Source organism: Coenobita brevimanus, chromosome 67, assembly GCF_032717465.1.
Source record: "Coenobita brevimanus isolate Jiangsu-jjx chromosome 67, ASM3271746v2, whole genome shotgun sequence".
NCBI classification, from domain to species: domain Eukaryota; kingdom Metazoa; phylum Arthropoda; class Malacostraca; order Decapoda; family Coenobitidae; genus Coenobita; species Coenobita brevimanus.
In genome coordinates this window covers 7,553,917-7,575,870 of record NC_137020.1, presented here as the reverse complement: position 1 = coordinate 7,575,870, position 21,954 = coordinate 7,553,917, and the positions used below count along the sequence as shown (strand labels likewise).

The window sequence follows — 21,954 nt, the reverse complement described above, 5'->3', positions numbered from 1 at the left end:
CTTGCATACATTAACTCTGTTCAGAACCAGCCTCAGGGGTTCTGATTTCATCACAAGTGCCGCCATCATAGGAAAGAAACTCATTAAGTGACGAACCTGACAACTGTTCAGTGTTAAGTGAACTTTGAAGACAGTTATCATGATGATCATGATTATGATGATGGTGATTCTCTTTCTTGCTTTGCGTTTGGATCAGTGAAAGTGTTAGCAGTGGAAATGGAGGTGAAGGGTGAGGTGTGGGTGGATGAGGTGAAGGTGGTGGAGTGTCGAGTGTACGGCTGTCGTCCACAACCCACTGTGCTTTGGTGGCTCGACTCCAAAATGATGCACTCACACCGCTATCAGGTACGTCGACTCAATCACCTTACGAGTATATCATTCATGATACAGGTAGATGATTTTATTTAGTTTGGGGAACGGTGACGGTGCTGCAACCTTGACCCATTTTATTCATGCTACCCTAAAACAGTTGTTTTCAGCATAGGGGGCAATGTCGGGACTGTGACTTAGACATAAGTTAATTTTTGGTAACGATAATCAATTTTCATTAATTATGACCCCTACCTCTGTGTAAGGAAAAAAGTAAGATTACACTGCTATCTTTAAAAACAACAGTGCCAATTTGGTATTGTTTATTTCTCCAGGTGCTAAGCGATGTTAATATTTTTAGAAATACCCTTGCGACTGAAATGGTTAAAACCTTAGCTCGTTGATTACCAAATTGTCTCTTCGAGGCTTCTTTGTTACATTCAAATAATTTCATTCGATCTGCAATATGTCTCTGAAGTGGTAAAAGACAAAACAGTTTAAAAGCATTTTCCAGTAACACCATCGGTGCAAATTTTTTACTATACTTCCATGGTACCAGCAGCAGTTCTTTTGTTAAAGTGAAGAGATGTGGCAAACTAAGGATACAGACACTTGTAAGTGAAACATTAGCCGACAGTTTTAGATTACAGAAAACGACATAGCAGACTAGTGACTGACAAAGAGAGCATATGACAACTTCAGAGGAGTTACAAAGCTGAAGAAAATGACACGATAAAGGGACATAGAACATGACAACTTGAAAAGATAATAAAGATACTTTAGAGTCACAGAAGATAGCAGATACAGAGACTAAAGAAATAGTAAAACACAGAGCATGGTAAAAAACTAAATGACACAGAAAACATGTCAAAAATAATAAATAATCTGTAAATATCTTGAAGTTAAAAAGACAAAAAGACACACAATTACTTTTTTTCAGAGTGAGGAGGGAGGGAACGTAACAGTGGCCATGGTGCAATTGAGGCCTAAGGTGGCTGATGATGGAGCACAACTTATCTGTCAGGCCACCAACATCAAGCTGCCTCATCTGGCATATCAAGATTCTACAATCGTTTCCGTCAGCTGTTAGTAACTTTCTTGCTCTGTTTATGTTAAAATAGGACACCCCGACTAAGTACATAATTTTTATTAATAATAATTAAGAGTATCAACACTAAGTTTATTAGGAGCTGGAGCTGCGGAGGTAAGGCTAGTCGAGATCATGTAGAGAGACAAAATCTAAGGCGGTAGTAGCAGCTGATGACCTCTTAAATCACTTTGTAGTCAAAATTTACCTTAGACAGGGCAGTGCATTTACTACACTAATGTTTATCTTTGTGATGTAGCTAGAAAGTGGAAAGGGTAGTGCTGCAGAATATCTCATAAAGATGATGCATGCTGATTACTTACCAGTTGCAGCGAAGAATAAGAGGAACATCAAACAGTACTGGACGATTGGAATGAACTGTTTCAGTTTGAGGTGTAAACCCATAAACACGACAAGTGAAAAAGATTCGAAGCACAGTGCTGACCAGGAGAGACAGAAAGGTGAGAAGAGCTCTTGAACTAATGTTTGTCGAGGCTGACACAACATTACAGTGTTGGGTGGATCATTCAAGAGTAAAGCCAATTGTACTTACAAACTGGAAAAAATATTTAGCAGAACACTAAATTATTTTTCAAATGAGGCAGAGCAATTGGGTCAGATGAACTGCAGGAGTGAGAAGAGTGAAAAGGAGGAAGAACTGGGTACAGAACTGGATTAAAAACTACTATGTAACAAGAAAATGTAAGAGTATATTTAATTGGCAAGACATATGGATCAGGGCAAGTTGGCGAGCAGAGTTTAGAGGTATGAAGTCAAAGTTACGTGACCAATATGAAGGCCTCAGTTGCGGTGGACGGATTGTATAAGAAGAGAACTGAGTGGACTCGTAATAGAGCACTGGAATTAAATAGCAGCCGACAGAATCGCAGGGAGAAATCTGGAGGCAAAATATCTCTTCCAAACTGGTTAGTGACACTAACCACATGAAAGAGTCATGCTCACCATGATGATGATCAGGTTCAGAGCAGGAAAGGGGTAGATATGTTTTACAAACAATACTGATACATTACGTTGTTGCTCTCACTTCGCGAGCGCTGTTACAAAAATACTATGAGGAGGAACAATAAATATACTGTACAGGAAACATCATATGTTACCATTTTTTTATCTAGTTCATCACCATGAAACAACAATAGCATGAAAAAGCTGACAATGCAACAGAACACTATCATGTTAACATGCACTGTACACCACCACACCTCACACTGATACGCTGCACATTAACACGTTAGAAACACACCACACACTACTGCACATCCCACCTCAAAAACTGTTTTACCATACTCAAGTACATCGCACACAACTCCCCCACTTTCGATGTGACTGGAAAAGAAAACTATATTATTTAATTATTTGCATCTCAATCACGATCATTATTAAACTGTTGCTTTAATTCGTGAAGTACAGTCTTTGCAAACAATCCTTGCCAAAACCAGGAACATCATGGGATGATAAAATAGAAAGGGTTGCGGGGGCAGGAACTATCATACTTTGGTTACGTTACTCTATGTTTTGTGTAAAATATGGACTGTTAATTTAAATATTCCTAGTAATCCGCTTTATTAAGAGTGTCTTTATGAGAAATTGCAGAAATAATGTCACTGTGTTGTTACAGTATCAATACAAACTCGGCATTCACTTCACTTGTTGTAACAAATTTTGCAACATATCGAGTGACCACAAAAGAAAACATAAGGATTAAAATTAGTATAAGTAACTGCAACTTCAAACACAAAATCTGGTCACAATCACTTTATGCATTGAGGTTTCCCTTCGTTTAAACAAGGCAACTACAGGGGCACTCAGTGGAGCGTGTCTGTCCGACAAGGGCAACGTAATTTCCAAACCACTCTTCATAATGGGTTAGGTTTTCTCATCTCTGATTAGAATTTGCAAAAACTGTTCTCCGGATCGAGAATCTATAATACGATCCGGATCGGTACCAAAAGATAATCGAATGTTCCCTGGGACATGGGCTATCTACCCACCAGGTTTGGTCCAAATTTCTGTCTTAGTTTTTGAGTAATCCTGCTAACAGACACACAAACTAACAAACACTGGTCCCCAAAATTAAATGGTTGTCCCCTGGGATATAGGCTATCTAACCACCAAATTTGATCCAGATCTCTCTCTTTAGTTTTTGAGTAATCCTGCTAACAGACAAGATAACGAACATACAGGGGTGAAAACATACTCTCCTTGTCGGAAAGAATAATTTCCTTGTAACAGGTAGCCAAGTGCCACATTTGATAACACTTCTTGATTGTTATATTATACATTTTACTGAAAAACCTGATGTTGAACACTGTGTTTTATCATCGCTGCATATTTATTTGCCAGATGCCCCCGTGGTTGAGGTGCGACTGGGCAAATCTCTGGATCCAGCCAACATCAAGGAAGGAGACGACGTTTACTTTGAGTGCTCCGTCAGAGCCAAGCCTCCAGCCACGTCTGTCACCTGGACGCACAATGTAAGTGAAAAAAGCAAACAGACAAGAATGTTTATTAGACTGCTTAATAGAGAAGTAAAGGCAAGTACAGCCTATTTACTTATTAAGCAGATAAAGAGGCGCATAATCCCAGTTCACTTTATCGAGATAAAGAAGAATGTATACGCATTAAATTAAAGAGACATACAAAGAGGCATGCATATCTTGTTACAGAAAAGGTCAATGGAGAGGCATCTTCATTCAGTTCATATAAAGGAGAAACAGAAGCCTGTAAACTTTATTCACTTACAAGGCAGACAGAGATCAAGTATAATTTGTTCCCTTGAAAAAATAACCAGATGCAAAGGCATGACTACTATGGCTATTTAAAAGGCAAACCGAAGGGTATGAATTCCATGTTCACAGTACTGGCAGAAAGAGAAAGAAATATTTATGTTGTTGTTATTGTTGATCGCTCGCAGTCTGTCTGACTGAGCAGACCCATTAATCGAAGGCACGCAACCGCCCCTGGAAGGCCGTCTTATACAGTGAACCAACATTGCCTTTAGCTGACAGCGCCTCGCCACAGTCTGTATTTCCTGCTTCCTATGATTTCCAGTCTTTCAAACGCAGTGTGTACAGGCATCACTAAATGAACGGATCTTGAATTTGGCTCACTTTTGTATTGTTTTTTGTCTTTCTTGGAAGGAACTGTTAATCTGGGATCAGTCTTTGGTTCTTTCTTCCTCGCATTAAAAAAAAAAAAAAAAATGGTGCGCGGAAAAGTGTGGAGGAGTGGTTCCTGAGTAGACGCCTTATTTGCGTCTCTCCATCCAGTTAATAGGGGCGCCATACCAGGCTCCACTCAACCCCAAACTTGGTTATAAGGTCCCACCTACTGTTAAAAATTATTTTCTGAGTGTGGAGCTACCGAAAGTGGAAAGAAGATTAATAAAAAGTGACAGAAAAGAAAGCGATAAGTAGAAAGGGAGGACGGCAGACTCAGAAACAGTATGAGAAAGGGGAAGGAGTCATACAATAGTACATCAAGGGAGTAAATGATGGTTGCCACCACCTACCACCATGAGAGACATAAACTTTAGTTAGCAAAAAGACTGACAGAGAGGTAACAGTGTGTTCAGTTAATGAAGAAGGTATGCTGAATTAAAGAACGCCCAGGAACAAGATCCTCAAACACTCCTATGATATATTTCCTGTCTGAATAAGATTTGTATGTTTTGCAAGAAGGACAATATTAGTGAAGAAGAGTGCAAGTGACTCTCTGTCTGTCTGTCTGTCTCTGTCTCTCTCTCTCTCTCTCTCTCTCTCTCTCTCTCTCTCCACAGCTTTTCAGCACTCTCAGTTTAACATCACCAATATGATTAATTACTATTCTGACCTCTCGTAGTAAGGCCTCAGTCTTTAACTCCCTAGACTCCAGAGTTACCAAAGAGTAAATGGGTGGAAAATTTTCAGCTGTTCATCAAGGGAGTTCCCTAAATTTTTAAGTCATAAACTATGCAACAACAAGCTTGTAGGCGAAGTGAAGCACGCTGTATTCTACCCTGCAAACCCCAACCCCCTCCAATGTGCAGTAACCTCAGACTCCGGCAAGTTTTGTGCTAGTGCCCGACTGGCAGTACACTCATTTTTTTTTTAAATTATTGCACAAGAGGTAAATGTACCTCTCAGCCTGGCATATGTACAAAACTGCCAAACTCTGGAATGGTCTTTTACAACCAGACACTCCCCGCGCAAGATGTCGTCTTTCGAACAGAATGTGTTAAGGCATCTCAAAGGGAACAAATGATAGCACTGGCTCATTTGCATTTATCTTCAGTGAAGAGACATTTACTTGGGTTTCAAACTGTTAATATTATTCTTTCTTGCATGAAAATATATTTTATTCAAATTATTCAGCTTCCACAGCCAAGAAGTTAAGCGGTGTACACATGGAATGGTTTTAAGATGATGGGACCATCAGCCGTGTTTAATTTGCCCCATCACCCTATCATCAACCATAGTGTCTCAAGTTTGCCTTTACAAACTGGACTGGCTGCGGACAAAACTACAGGACTGAGGCTGTAGTGAAACAAAGTGATAATAGTGAGCACAGATGAGAGACTGAGATATCTGAGTGAGTATTAAAAAAAGAAAAAGAAGGGAAATGAGAGAAATGGGACACAGAAGAAAAAATAAAAACCTGCAGAAAAAGGAAATGACGAGAAAGGAAGGAAATTCGATAGAAAAGGGCAGAGGTCATCCGATGAATTCGTGAAAAATGAATCAAGCCTGATATGGTAAACAAAACAGAAGAAGAAGTGAGGAGGGGAAGATAAAAGAAATGAAGAAGAGAAAAGGAAGTTATGATAGAGGATCAGAAAAGAACATCGAAGTCCTTTAGTAGAAGGTTAAAAATATGAAATGAAAAAAAAAAAGGATGGGGGGGAGGAACAGAGAATTGGGAAATGAAACATAAATATCTTGTAAATAGGAACGGACAAAGAACATAATGAAGAAGAGAGGCATCCTCCTCCTCCTCATCACCATCATCATCATCTTCATCATCATCATCATCATATTCACATTAATCATTGTAATGAACACCATCTTCACTTTACTTTCGTTTTAACAATCGTATTCATCGGACTTATCATAGTTGCCATCATCATCATCATCGTGTTTTAATTCTAATTACGGCTGAATAACGATTCTGCAGCTTCTTTTTTTTTCTAAGTCCCATTTCTCTCATTTTTCTTCCTTTTTCTTTTTTTCTTTTTTTTATAATACCCACTCTGAGTAGTCTCTCACATGCAAACAGTATTTTCATTTTGTTTCACGCCACCCTCAGTCCTGTAGTTTTGTCCGCAGCCAATCCAGTCACCTTCTTGTACCGGCAAACTTGAGACATTATGGTTGATGATGGGGTGATGGGGCAAATCAAACACGGCAGATGGTCACACCATCTTAAAACCTTTCCATGTGTACACCGCATAACTTCTTGGCTGTGAAAAACACACTGAGGTGGTTTGGACATGTGGAGAGGATGGAGAGTGAGACTGAAGAGGAGAGTGTATGTGAGGTGGAAGGGGGGAGAGGGAAGGGGAGGCCGAGGATGAGATGGAGGGATGGAGTGGAGAGGTATAATTATGAGAGACGGGTGTGTGAGCTGGAAGCAGGCCAATGCAGGGCGACATGGAGGCCAATTGTTTGCGCACACCCCTTACAGGATTAAGGCGTCTGGTAATAGATTGATAGATAGAATAACGAGGCTTGGCTCCAAAGACACGGACTACATTAGAAACACAAAGTATAATAATAACCATCCGAGTGCCAAACCTCCTTCCATTCATAATTCAAGACATATACTCATTTTTTTTTTTAATCGAAGCGAAGAAGCACTTGACAGGTTGGTGATGATTGGCTGAATGCAACATTGCCGAATAGCATCTTTGTGTTTGGGTTGGTCAGTAAGTTTAATTCAGATTACCGGGAATTATCTGAAATACAATCATGTTATACGGACATGTTGGTTATCTTCCTCGCTGTGAAACGTCCTTCCTTTGCCGAATGAAACTGTCTGTCGGTAGCATGAATGAGGACAATGGCGCTATTCCGTCCACCACAAGGTCTTTCCTAAGCCGAATGATATCCTGTAGTGATCGTCAGAATAAACTAAAAAGATGACGCCATTGTACTAAAGGGCCGATATTGTCAAAATTCCTTGAGGTTATATGATATGCAAAGGATGATCAAGTTTGAACAAATAGAGACGCTGAGGCAATACTTAATACATTCATGATTATGCCCTCTATTGTACTTTATTTCATTTAGCGGGAGTCATGCGTGCCTGATGGAATAAATACTGTTATCATTTCCCCACATTAAACAACGAGATTTTTGCTGTGGCCGAAATGTTTGTTCGTCATAACAGCACAGGATTTAGAATGTTACTATCGCCTGCCTTTACAAGGCAGAGCAATAATGTTTTTGCATTCCTCTGTGTGTGTGTGTGTGTGTGTGTGTGTGTGTGTGTGTGTGTGTGTGTGTGTGTGTGTCTATTCCCATTATATCTCAAGAACAGCTTGAGCTATCAACATGAAGCCTTCGGGGTATCAATATATGGCAAAAATTTTGGCCGAATGCGAAAATGGGAACTCGGAGTTATGATCAAGGTCATCAGAATGGCTGCCAAAGGTCAACTAGTTTTTTAGACGGTGTGACTAGAGAAACAGTGAATATTGACGAGATGCATTTTGGGTTTATACCAGGCATAGGGACCACTGATACCATATTCATTGTGCGACAGCTTCAGGAAAAGTATATAGGAAAGAAAAGGGATCTGTACTTTGTTTTTTTGTTGATTTGGAGAAGGCCTTTGACTGAGTCCCTAGAGAGGTGGTGAAGTGAGTAATGAGAAATCTTGGGATCGAGGAGTGGCTGGTTAGGGTCGTTATGGCCATGTATGTGGGTGCTCACACCCAGGTAAAGGTGAATGGAGATTTGAATGAAGAGTTTTCCGTGAATGTTGGTGTGCATCAGGGGTCAGTCTTGAGCCCCTTGTCGTTTATAATGGTACCTGAAGCCCTCTCATGTGACTTAAGAAATGGACTCTAGTAGGAGATGTTGTATGGTTGATGATATGATGTTGGTTGCAGAAAATAAAAGCAAAGGAAAGATTTAGTAAATGGAGAAATGGTATGGGGCACAAGGGCTTAAAAGTAAATGCAGATAAAACAAAAGTGAAGGTATCCAGGGGTGGAGGTGGTACTGTCAAAGAAGAGGGAGAGTGATCATGTGCGATTTGTCACAAGGGCGTGGGAAATAATTCCATCTTGTGCAGTGTTTGTGATAAGTGGGTGCATAAGAGATGTAGTGGTATTAGAGGTACACTGCGAGATAATGATGACTTCATGTGTGTGGTGTGTCGGGGAGAGCATGTGTATATTGCCAGGCATGAAAGGATTGAACTTGCTGGTGAGTCACTTGAGTGTGTGGAAGAGCTTTGTTGTTTGGGAGACATGTTATTTGCTGGAGGTGGGGAAGGAGCTAGTTCTGTGACTAGAGTGAGGAGTGATTGGAAGAAGTTCAGGGAGCTGTTGCCGCTCTTGACATCGAGAGGGCTCTTCCTGTGTGCTGAGGGATCTTTGTATGCGGCACGTTTTAGGAGTGTATTGCCGTATGGCAGTGAGACCAGGGCAGTACAGGAAGAAGATATTCGCAGGCTCAAACATACAGAAACGGCAATGATTAGGTCGATGTGAAGTGGGTCCTTAAGTGCAAGACTGGGGGGCTGGGGGTTAGGTTCACGATGGAAGAGTTGAGAGGCACAGTAGGATGAGACTGGAGTGTATCAGTGTTGTGATGAGGAGAGGTAGATTGAGATGGTTTGATCATGTGGAGAGGACGGGGATGATAAATGGGCTGCAGAAAGTGAGAAATGTTAATGTTAGGGGTAGGATAGTGAGAGGCAGACCGAAAAGACCTGGGATGAGGTCATTAAGTGTGACCTCACGGTTAAGGGACTAAATAGGGAAGCCGCCAGAGATCGAGCAGCATTGAAAGCCATCATTAGGATACCAAGGCCGACGCATGCAAGCATGTTGGAGCCTTCCAAAACGAAAACGACGATTTAGCACCATTATATCTCATGAACGGCTTGACCTACCAACATGAAACCTTTAGGGTATCAAGATATGACCAAAATCTTGGACGTGACCAACAGCATTTTCTGTCGGGCGATTACATGCGGCTCCCGAATGCTTTTATTTCATTTTAGGGTAGTGATTGGTAACCAGTCGGCTACATCTCTTTTTTGTTTTTGCCTGCATGAGTAGCTGTCTAGCATTATAGGGAATATAATGCAAATGAATGCACCTCCAAACAAACAGCGTTAAATCCAGGTCCACTAAATTGCTATAGTTTTGCAGATAATACAGACCTTGACAGAGAGAGAGAGAGAGAGAGAGAGAGAGAGAGAGAGAGAGAGAGAGAGAGAGAGAGAGAATATTCCACGAAGTGATGTGAGGAATGCCTGTCTCAATCTCATAGCAGTGAAACTCACGGAGGAGAAAAGATACGGAGTAACGACTCAACGTTACTCCGTAACGTGCACAAGTTAGATAAGGGAGAACGGGAATATAAGAGAACGGTTACAGGGTAGAAGATGTTTAGATTATGAATCGGGAATTATAAGCCTTCCACGTGAAACTGTTAATCTTAAATGATTATATTGTGCATGAGTATCATTCACCATTGATAACATGAGGGTGGTGAAGAGTGTCCCATAAAATGTATTATGAGACAAAGATTCATACCAGTGATAAAAGTCTTCTTTGGAATATAATGGATGTATTAATAATGCAGACAAGAATATTATGGTGTATTTATTGAGTATCTAGATGTACACGTTAGGTTACTTTATTATCCCGAAATCATTCAGACGGGAAACAGAAACCCATAGCCGTTTGTTGTTTTAGCACTGTTAATCGTATCATGTTGATTTAACTGGAAAAAATTCATTTCCATTGTTTTCAGACGCACTTCTACCACATTCCTGTGGATATCTATATACCAGTGGATATCTGTATATCTATATCGGCATCTATCTATCTGTCCATCTATCTATTTGGGAAGTAAATCACTTAATAACACGCGATTCATAAATATGATAATACTCACAGAGAAAAAGGAAACACGAAATATCCCCTGTGCTTCGGCTATTTCGTGTTTCCTTCTCCCTGTGAATATCATCTCTCTGTCTCTCATATATATATATATATATATATATATATATATATATATATATATATATATATATATATATATATATATATATTACATAGTTCAGGTAAATATATATATATATATATATATATATATATATATATATATATATATATATTACATGGTTCTTACCTGCATGTAATAGTAATTTCCCGTTATCGGTATACTAGTAATATCCGTTAATATCAGATGGTGCATATCTTCACTGTCATTTTCACAAGATCAATAATAAGGCAACATATATGAATACTGTCAATAAATATTGTGTGAGGGCCGGTAAATAATATTCTGCGTTGCGAGTGTGGCGGTGTTATATACCTCAGCAAGGTCACATGTCCCTTATCAGTGCCCACCGTGTCCTTTATCATACGTGTAACAAAACATAATAATTTCTACAAATTTCTTTATTAGGCGTACGTGCCGAGGCCCAGTTTCAGCTGTTGACGTCTTAATCAGCACCAACATTTATGACCGTATTACAACTGTTTATGCATAACAGTTTGTTACATCTGTTTTACGTACCCTTTTTTGTCCTTTGGGAAGAAGCAAAACCGTAGGTTAGTTCCAATTCGTCGGTTTCTCCCACAAAAAACACAGCGGTGTCCAGGGTTTAGAGCCATGTTTACTTTTACCGCCACAGCGGTGTCCAGGGTTTAGAGTCATGTTTATTTTTACCGCCACGCCCCATCGCATCCCGCCTGTCAACTTATGTAAACAAACAGACGACACACCGGCGACCACAATGCCATCTGTTGACCAAGCCAGCTCGTTGCATGGTCTCGTGTTCGCCCGTAAAAGTTAATACTCCGTATCTTTTCTCCGTGAGTGAAATATGAGCAGTTTTAGAAACTTCACCAGCACAGCCATAATTATCTTCTTGATTAGAAAAGGATTGAGACAAGCCAGGGAAGTAAGGCCAATACATGTGGCTGAACAAATGTCGCATTATGTACGGGAATGTCTATCGGAGATTAAGTATGGGGACGGTCATTCAGTTAGTCTGTCCTTGTCGCAATCATGGTGTCGTCAGAGCCACCCTCTTCCTTAAGGGAGGGAAGAATGGAAGGGGGGGGGGTCGACATAATAACCACCTCCCCTCTCGGGGGAAGTGGGAAAGGAGAGAAAAGCGAATAAGGGAAACTGACCCTGGTTAAGACAATTAAGACTTAGATTTCGCTCTCAAACCACTCTCAGAAGGCTGTGACTGTGTCGATGCACACCCAAGAGCAATTAGTGGGAGGCAAGAGTAATCTCAGTAAATAGATATACACATCTATTATATCTCTATTAGAAGAGAGAAAAATTAGAAATTGTTAATCTAGTTTAAATGCACCCTAGAAGAGAACAAAAAAACTAATGCCAGTAGGAAAGCCCATTACCTAAAAGAGAGCTCTGCACACACGCCCAGTCTCTCCACGACCATACATAGAAGTCCTGTGAAAGGGGTGGGAGAACAGTGACCATAAATATACCTATACGAGTGACGACCAAGAGAGACATACTGAACGTATGTCTGATACTCTTTCTAATTGCTTGCTGAACATCCTCAAAGCCTCTGCTTGATTTCCTCACTGAGGCCTAGTCGTCTGAACCACTAATGCCAAAAATTCTCTGCATACTCCCACTTTCCATATTATCACTTATCATCATCATCATCATCCGGACCTCCTTTCCCACCCAAGGGCAGGGTGAGGAGTAGCAATGTCCAGACAGCCCAAAATTGCCCAATCCAATGGGCCATGCTTCCATTCACTCATCATTCAAGCCCCCGGAATCCTGGCTCTATCGGATACGCCAAAAACATTCACCACGTTCTGTAGCTTCACATATCGTATCCGACAGAGTCAAACCAGACGCTGCCAAGTTAAAAAGGGGTGCCAAAAATCCCTGATCGTGCACATCTCACAAAATTCATCCAGCCAGCTCGATCTCCTGTCAGTTCTAAGCCAAGTAATGATGTTGTGTATACATATGCAGTAACTTACTATTCCTATAAACACAGATCTTTGACTGCTTTACTTCTAATTTAGAAAACATTATTTTCATTATTCTGTCTATCTATCTATTGCCAGACACCATAATCCTGTACGGGGTGGCCATTTGACTCTGAGTTATTTGTTTTACAGGGAGGGGCATTAACCCTCCACCAACCCACTTGACACGTAGGGAGCACGTATGGTTTGGTTATATGGTTACCACCCAGAGTTGTAAATGGTTTCTTGGCTTACAGGAAACCATTTGGCTTGTCACTCAATGTAAAGCCACCTGTAACGGAAAGAAAAGCAATAAGTAGTGACAGGAGAGATGGGAGAAATAGGAAGAGAGGAGGGCAGGCACAGAAAAAGAATGATAAAGGCTAAGGAAGAAGTAGGCAGCACTACATCAAGTGAGTGGATGATGGTCGCTTTACAAATTTCTGTATTAAGGGACTTTAATGCTCACCACCATTTTTGGCTCTCAGTTAACTGATACATCTGGTGAAAAAGCAAACATATTTTCAATACCTAATGACTTCGGACATCTTGTACAACTCCTACCCATATCACAGAGTGCCGTGGAGCGAGTCCCAGCTTAAGTGACCATGCTCCTACAACAAACCACACTTCATATTGTCAGTTTCTTGTTGTTGTTAGGCTCTTAAGTTCCTAATCTTATCACTCCAGTAAGGCCTGTGGACCCTCTCAAGAAGCGGCGTCCGTGGCAATTTCATGGTGCAGATTGGTAGGCCCTAAGATATTTCCATGCAATGATTAGTACTTCAATTGCCAAGAGTACATCTGAATGTGCTTCATGCTTTACAAAAGTTATCCCCAGGGGCTTGGGAGCATGTATTGGTTTCTCATTTTCTCTGAGTAGAGCAAACAAGCATACAACTGTGATTTAACGATGCTGATTCTAAAGCTGTCTGCAGTAGGTAGGCCGCTTATGAATGTTATCAGAACCAACTTACTCCTAAAATTTGATCTCTTATAATTTATGTTCGGGATTGTGCTAAGCCTGTTCTTCATTTTGCTAAGTACAATTATATTCGCCACAAATGCTCTGATTCTCCATCTCAGATTCCTCCACTCCTTCAGGCATGTTGACAAAATTTTTTCTATCAATTATTTTTCATATTCTTTATCTCCTCTTTTCCATTCAGGTGACACTGCAGCTGTTTCGTTTACTGATAAGGCAAAACTCTTTGTATTAACTTTCTCCCCAATTGCACTGTGGATAACTGCAGTGCAATCCCTTTATCTTATTTTAATTCAGAGTTCCTCATATCTGGCATTAAAATTCCTACATTGTATGCAATGCCCTCGGTGACCTTAATACTCTCAAGGCATATTGATCTAAGAGGCACCACCTGTTGTTCTCAAAACTGGACTTCTGCGCTGACATCCTGTCAAAGTTAATTCCTTTTGTTTTGTCTGTCAACTTGCACCTCTCATTGCTACTAAAATTTTGCTCTCATTCTGCCTGTCCTAAAGCAAAATGACCGTTCCTAACCCTGTAATTACTCCCCACGTCCTTTAACATCAAGTTTATCTTAAGTCTTTACCTCCGTCAACGAAGTTGGAGGAGGTTATGTATTCACCAATTTTTGTCTGTCTGTATATTTGTCCAGACGATGTTTCCAAAAGTTCTCATTGAATTTCAATGAAATTTTGCAGAAGAGTGGGTCATGGGCCAAAGAACAATTGATTAAATTGGGGGGCGGATCTGGATCCGGATCCGGATCCGACAGTGGCATTGGCGGATATGCGCTATGAGTGCTTTCTAGTTGAATCTATCCATACATTGGATATTTCAAAACATCATTACTCTCATAACCTCTTTGACCACCAGTACTGGTTCTGTCAGGGACGTTCTACAAGTGGTCTTTTCTCCTTCATCTCTGGACCTCAGTAATTTCCTTTCATAAACTGAGTGAAATCTTTGACATTGCACCTGATATCTCGAAGGCTTTCGACAGAGTCTGGCATAAATCTTTAAAATCCATATTGCCTTCCTATGTGAGTCTGGCATAAATCTATAAAATCCATATTGCCTTCTTATGTTTCTAATTATTCTATCCGTACCTTCATCCCAGGCTTGCCATCTGGCTGCTCTGTAACTGTTACTGTAGACGGCGACTGTTCCTTTTCTAATACTATTAGTTGTGGTGTACTTCAGGGTTCTGTCCTGGTATCAACTCTCTCCCTTCTGTTCATCAATTATCTGAAATGCACATCTAGTTCTAACCATTCATATACTTTTATTTCCATCCTTCACATTTCCACCTGCACCTCAGCGGCATATGACCCTGGCAGTTGAGCCGCCAGATTTTAATTATATTCAGTCAGTTCAACCTGCACCTCAAAGCATTCATCACAGCAGCTGCTCCAGAAATCATGGACCTAGGCTATGGCACACTGAATTTTTGACCTGACTACCATTTCCGGCTGCAGTAAGAAAAATCTTGTTCTTTTTAATGCACCAGAAACTAAGTTCGAATATCGTACATCTCATTAAAATCTTCCACAGAAATATCCCTTCGTATTTAACAACAGGCGACTCGGACTTTCAGCATCTCTTAATATCCTTGTAATTTCTTTTTCATGGGACTGATCATAGAATTATCATGTTACTTACCTTATAAAATCTACTTCAAAAATATCAGGTGTGTTTAGCTGACTCAGTGTTTTCCCCTGCACCGCTCTTGACTTTAAACAGGGGTCTTATTCACCCCAGTGTGGAGTACGGCTCACATGTTTGAGGAGGTTTCCCACATGTCGCTCTTCTAAACTGGGTAAAGTCAAAGGCTTCTAGTATCATCAACTCTCGTCTCCTTGACACTCTTCAACCTCTCTCTCTTTGATTTGTTACAATGATGATATGATTTTTATTTGAAAGAAAAAAAAAAAGAGCTTGAGAGGTCAACTGTGTTGAACTTATTCAGTGCATCATCTAACCCCCACTCAGTTGATGACTGCAATAGGGCCTTACTTCAAGTGTTGAGCACATTTCTTGTGTGTGTGTGTGTGTGTGTGTGTGTTTTGGGAGATAGGTGCTCATCACATACAACATTTCAAACCATAGCTGAGGCGAAAGCGTTTTGCACCCCCAAACTCTCCTTCTTTAACTGACCAATTCACCTCTCTCTCTCTCTCTCTCTCTGATATTATTTTGACATTGCTCCTCTGAACTGTCTGCTTAACTTAATGCCCAAACCTGAGGGCAAGGAATACCCGCCTAGCTATACACTTTCACACACTTTCTTTACAACTCTCTTGAAAAGCTCACTAATACTCCCAACTGTCATTACAATTTCACCAATATTCTCAACTTTCTTATCCAAAACCTCGTCAGTATCCCCAGCTCTCTCATGCAAGAGCTCAGCAATACTCTCAACTCCTCCATGCTAGAGCTCATCAGTACCCTCAACTCTCCCATGCAAGACTTCGACAGTCCTCTTAGTCTTCACTTATGAATCTGATTAATTCTGGACCTCTCTTCTTGAATGTCTCTCCTCTGCTGTGTTCAAACTCATTTATAAATATATATATATATATATATATATATATATATATATATATATATATATATATATATATATATATATATATATATATACTGTATCCAGGCATCCCGGAACTGATGGTCCTTAAGAATTTCTTCATGTTGGTTTAGATTTCTGTGTATAGGTATAAATTCTGCTTGCCTTTCAAATTTGTTGGCCGTCTTTGGAATTAGAAAAAAAAGTGACACCATTGATCTTTATTGTTATGATCAATAATTCACAGAGTACAGATGTGAAACACTTTTAAATATCAGGCTAGAGTAAGAAGGATGGGAGCGCTTACCATTTTTCAGCACTTTCTAAATGACTGCAAATTTCCATGATCGTGGAAAAGCGCAAGTTATTAGGCAGAAACCAAGTAATTTGCCTACGCAGGAGTTTCTTGCAGAAGCAGGGTACCCAAGAATACATGATTGACCCATTCTGGAGTCTAAGCAGGAGTGAAATAGCAATCAGTGTAAAATAATGATCGAGAGACTGTCTATCTGTCTTTGCTCTTGCCCGTCTGCTGAATTGACTATCACGTTTTCCTCCACAAGAAGGATCTGTTATCACTTGTTCTGAATAATATCATCTGGTGAAATCAAGAATATAATATAATAAATCAATGTGAATCGATAATCCATATTCTGTGTCAATCTGAATGCCTGTCTGTCTGTCTGTCTGTCCTATGTAGTAATGTTGATGTCTCATTGCTCCCACCGTCGAAGACCAAGGCTCCGGAGGCGAAAGCCCACCACGTGTGTCATTTGGAGTCCCACCAATTGTACATCGATGGCTCCCAGTAAATGTGTGTGTGCTAGTATGTGGTCGACTGAATGTGCCCTTGGGTTTCGGTTGCCGACTTATACACCTATGTTCACCTCAGTACGTGTTGCTATTGTTAAAACCATGGACTAAGCTCTAAATTCTCAACATGACTCATTTGTCATATCTTCAGATTCTGAATCAGCCCTTCAGGCACTACCGATTCTCATAAGATTTAAAGCCGCATTATTAATGAATTACATTCGAGCAACCAGTCTTTCACGCTGGTCTGGGTGGTCACTGTCTTATAAATAGCAATGAGTGGCCTGATTTACTTGTCGGTTAGGAAGCCCGAGGAGACTTGGAACGTTCATCATGATCTCTGGTCGAGTCTCTCCCTAGGAAAGAAATCAAGAAATCTTCTTAGGCAGTCAGCGGACCAGACTGGGCAGTCCAACTTGCAAACCACTGCTTGGCGAGTGGAATTGTGCCAGCTGTCCCAGTCGCCTTGGGGAGAAGATTTCGGTTTGTGTGTGTGAGTGTGTGTGTGTGTGTTCTTACCTAATTGTATCTTTACAGGAATGAGTCAAGCTCGTACTGTTCCGTGTCTTAAACCATATTTATTGTACATATCCATAAATTTGTGAATTGTTTTGGCACACACTATTTCATTCGGTAGTGCATTCCACTGATCAATTGCTCTATTTGAGAAACTAAATTTCCTTACGTCTTTATCACCTCTCTTTTTATGCAGTTTTTGCAGTGTCCTCTTGCTGATGCTTCCCCATACGTTAAGAAATCATTTATGTCTATTTTCTCCTTCCCTGATATGCATTTATATAGCATAATCATGTCACCTCTTTTCCTTCTCTCCTGTAGTGTTGGTCGATTAAGGTTATTTAGTGTTTCTTCGTCGCTTAGATCCCTTAAGCTTGGTACCCATCTCGTAGCGGCCCTTTGAACTTTTTCAATCTTGTCTATGTGTTTTTTGAGATGAGGACTCCAGACTACTGATGCATACTCCAGGGTTGGTCTGATGAATGATGTTATTATCTTTCTTAGCATGTCTTCATTTATGTATGTAAACGCTATTCTCATATATTGCAAGTAGTGTATACATGTTCCGTACCTTCTCATAGATGTGGTCAGCTGGAGATAGTCTGTTAATGACAATCACACCTAGGTCCTTCTCTCTTTCTGATGTGTGTAGGGTTTTATTTCCTAACGTATAATCCCAATCAGGCCTTTTTCCACTTTTACCAAACTTGATTACATGACACTTGTCCACACTGAATTCCATTTGCCATGTATTACTCCATTCATGAAGTTTCTTTAATTCTTCTTGTAGCTCTTTACAAGAGTCTGTGTTAGTAATTCTCCTTTGTATTTTTGCATCATCTGAGAACATATTTAGATACCTCTCATTTCTAGTGTTACTGTCTGTATCATTTACATACACTAAAAACATGATTGGTGCCAGCACTGAACCCTGTGGTACTCCACTAGTCACTTCTTTCCATGATGAGTAATTTTCCCTTAGTACTGTTCTCATTTTTCTTTCCATGAGAAAATCTTGCATCCAACAATACAGTTTGCCTCGAATTCCTCCTTCATGGTACAGTTTCCATAAAGTCTTTGGTGTGGTACTGTGTCAAATGCTTTCTTGAAATCTACATAGATACCGGTACTGTCCACCCACCCATCTCTTTCCTGTAATGTGTCTGTTACTCTGTCATAGTAGCTCAACAGATTAGTAACACATGATTTTCCTTTTCTGAAACCAAACTGTCTTTCTGTTGTCATACTGTGTTCTTCTAGGTGATTTACCCAAGCTTTTCTTATAAGCTTTTCTAATACCTTGCTTACAACACTGGTTAGTGATACTGGTCGGTAGTTAAGTGGATTTTGTCTATTCCCTTTCTTGAATAAGGGAATAATGTTTGCTTTCTTCCAAATATCAGGTAGTTTACCTTGACTCAAGGATTTCTTGAAAATTAAAAATAATGGTATACTTAACTCCTTTGCACATTCACGGTACCACCCAACATGAAATTTCATCAGGACCATTTGCTTTTCCTTTGTCTAATATACTTAGTTCCTCTTGTATTTCTTTTTCTGATGTTTGTATATCTGGTAGTATGTGTGGGCATGCATATTCCACATAATCACTCTCAAAATTTTATAGTCTGTAAAAACTGATTAGAAATTTTTGTTTAGTGCTTCACAAATATCCTTCTCTTGTGTATAGGCGATTCCATCGTCCGGAATGGATTGTATTTTATCTTTTAATTTGGTTTTGCTACTGATGTAACTGTAAAATAGCTTTGGTTGATCACTACTTTTATTTATGATATCCTCCTCAAACTGTTTTTGGGCTTCCCTCCTTATTCTTGTATAATCGTTTCTCGCCTGTTTGTAATTATTATATGGCCTTTCACTATTGTGTCTTCTGTTCTATTCCACAACAAATCTCTTTTTTCTTTTGATTTTTTACATTCTGTATTGAACCATTTCTTTATTTTCCTTTCTGCTTCTTTGTGCTGTGGCATGTACTTCTGGACTCCTATTTCATAAAGTTCACAGAATTTTTCATATATAGCATTTAAATCTTGTCCTCTAAGCTCATTTTCCCAAGCAATTTCTAAGAAGTACTCCTTTAGGTCATGATAGTTTCCCTTTTTATAGTTTAGGCTCTTTTTGTAACTTTCATTGCTGTAATCTATGTCATATGCAATCCTGAAATTGCAATTTAGTACTGCATGGTCGCTTTTGCCGAATGGAGGGTGATATATTAAATTGTCAATATCGTTTTCTTGCCAAGTAAATATGAGATCTAGCATTGAGGGCACATCAAGTCCTCTTTTTCTGGTGCTTTCCCTTACATGTTGCGTTAGGAAAAAGTCTTGCACAAGATCCAGGAGTTTTTGGTCCCAACAGCTTTCTTGGTTTATTATATCTAGAGTATTCCAATTTATATTTGTATTAAAATCTCCAGATTGTATAATTCTAATTTTTTTTTTCTTCCATTTTATGTAGTAATGCTCTTAAACTCTGAAGTGTACTCTTCGCCAGGTCCTCATATTCGTCTCTTTCCCATGTGTTTGATCTGGGTGGCATGTACAAATTGGCTACAATTACTTTCCCTTCATATGTATTTATCTCTACTGCAATCAGTTCTACTTGTGAGGGTATATCTAATTCTATTTCTTTGACTTTAAGATTTTTCTTAGTTAATATTATAATTCCTCCTCCTTTTTTCAAGTTCCTATCTCTTCTCCATATATTATATTCCTCTAAGTTTAGGATGTCATTCGATATCCTTTGTGTTAATTTTGTTTCAGTTAGGCATATTATATGTGGTTCATTTTCTCTGACATAATCATTGATCTCTAATAATTTAGATACCATTCCATTGACATTTGAGTACATCAACTTAATCATCTTGTTTATATTCTTGTCATGATTTGGTTCTACTACCTGCATCCTTTTTATTCCCTCCTGTTTATGTACCACTTTCGTACCTGCAATCCAATTACTTTGTAAAAAAAAATGTATTCTTCTCCTCCTCTGATCTTCCCTCATTTTTTGTTTTTGCTTCCTCCCTCTTCTCTTTCTGTAATTCCAGTTCCTGTTGTGTTAGGCATCTTTTTTTCCATACATTTTTTAACTCTTTTTTTCCATAAGATTCTTTGCATTTTTTAGTCTCTCCTCCACTGTGTTTACACTCTGGAAGGTTACCTTTAGGGGACTAGACCAGTGTTGCCAACTTAGCGCTTTTGGCGTTAGATCTAGTGCTCTTCATAATAATTTAGCGCCAAAAATATTAGATTTTCTTTATCTAGCGCGTTTTGAAGTCCAATTTAGCGTAAAAATTTGAACTGTTTACCTATAGTTTAGCGTGTTTTAAAGTTGAGCTTAGCGCTTTTGAAGATTTCTGCTTGGCAACACTGGTCTAGACTTGCTTTTCTCGTATTTCCCTAACCTTTTGTGTTCCTCTGTGTCTTTACTACAGATTTCCTCTGATACTTTTTTCAATATGCCCATTACATGTGCCATCTCCTTTTTGTCTCTTGAGATCTTGTTTTTTACTTCTTCCTCTTCTATACCAGTGATTACTATAGATTTGTTTATATCTACTGAATCTCTGACTAACTTTGGATTGTTTTGGATTATTCTTTTCACTTCCTTTTTAATGCTTTTTTCCTCCACCCTTGTTTCCAAGTCTTTCTTTACTTTCACCATTTCAGCATACGTGGTTTCCACATCATTTTTGTAGCTTTGCACAGCTTCATTCACCTGTGTTATCTTCTCCTCAGTATCACTGCTCTGGTCTATCAGAGTGCTTACTTGCCTAATTGTCTCTGTATCATTTTTGAACTCTTCCATAATACTCTCATGGTTGACTACTGTACTTGCTATTTCACTAATTTTCCTCCTAAGTGTACCCACTTCAACTGTTAGCTCATTTATGGTTGTGTCTTTCTTGTTGACTTCTTTTCCTATTTTTTTTATTTCTTCCTTTTGCAAGTGCATCTGTTTCTTAATTTCATCAATCTCATATTGAAAAGTCGTCTCTAACCTGTGTACACGTTCAACCACTTTGTTGTGAGTCTCCATTTCACCCAGTTCTTGGTAGGAATCATCATCCTGCTTTCTACCTTTATCCCTTTTCTTTTCCAAATTTGCTTTACTAAAGTATGTGGTCATTTTGCAGTACTAAAAGCGCATATAGTACTAACATTCCCTAGGTCAGATTGTACACTAAACAACGATCAGCAGATTCTGTGCATTCTTGCGCTGCTTGTTTACTTTTCTGTTTGACCAAGTCTTACTTAAAACTTCTTTTTTATGTTAGAACATCACATAGTCTAACCTTGTACAGAGCTTGACTCATATAAAGATACTTATTTAGGTAATGCCGCTGGCTAAGTTGGCCAGGTATAGAGCGGTGTCGAGTTCCGTCTTCTCTCTCTCGGTGCCTCGGTGTGTGTTCTTACCTAATTATTCATACCTAATTGTATCTTTACAGG

The 21,954-nt window shown here is 39.5% G+C and overlaps 1 protein-coding gene across 1 annotated transcript in view; it reads left to right on the top strand.

Moving 5' to 3' along the window:
• Positions 1-216: 216 nt before the first annotated feature.
• Positions 217-21,954, top strand: part of LOC145405506 (neural cell adhesion molecule 2-like) — a 119,447-nt gene continuing 97,709 nt past the window's right edge. The window contains exons 1-3 of the mRNA XM_080276852.1: positions 217-345; positions 1,250-1,394; positions 3,758-3,888. Of these exons, the coding sequence (XP_080132978.1) occupies positions 217-345; positions 1,250-1,394; positions 3,758-3,888 (405 nt within the window). The remainder of the gene's footprint in view (positions 346-1,249; positions 1,395-3,757; positions 3,889-21,954) is intronic.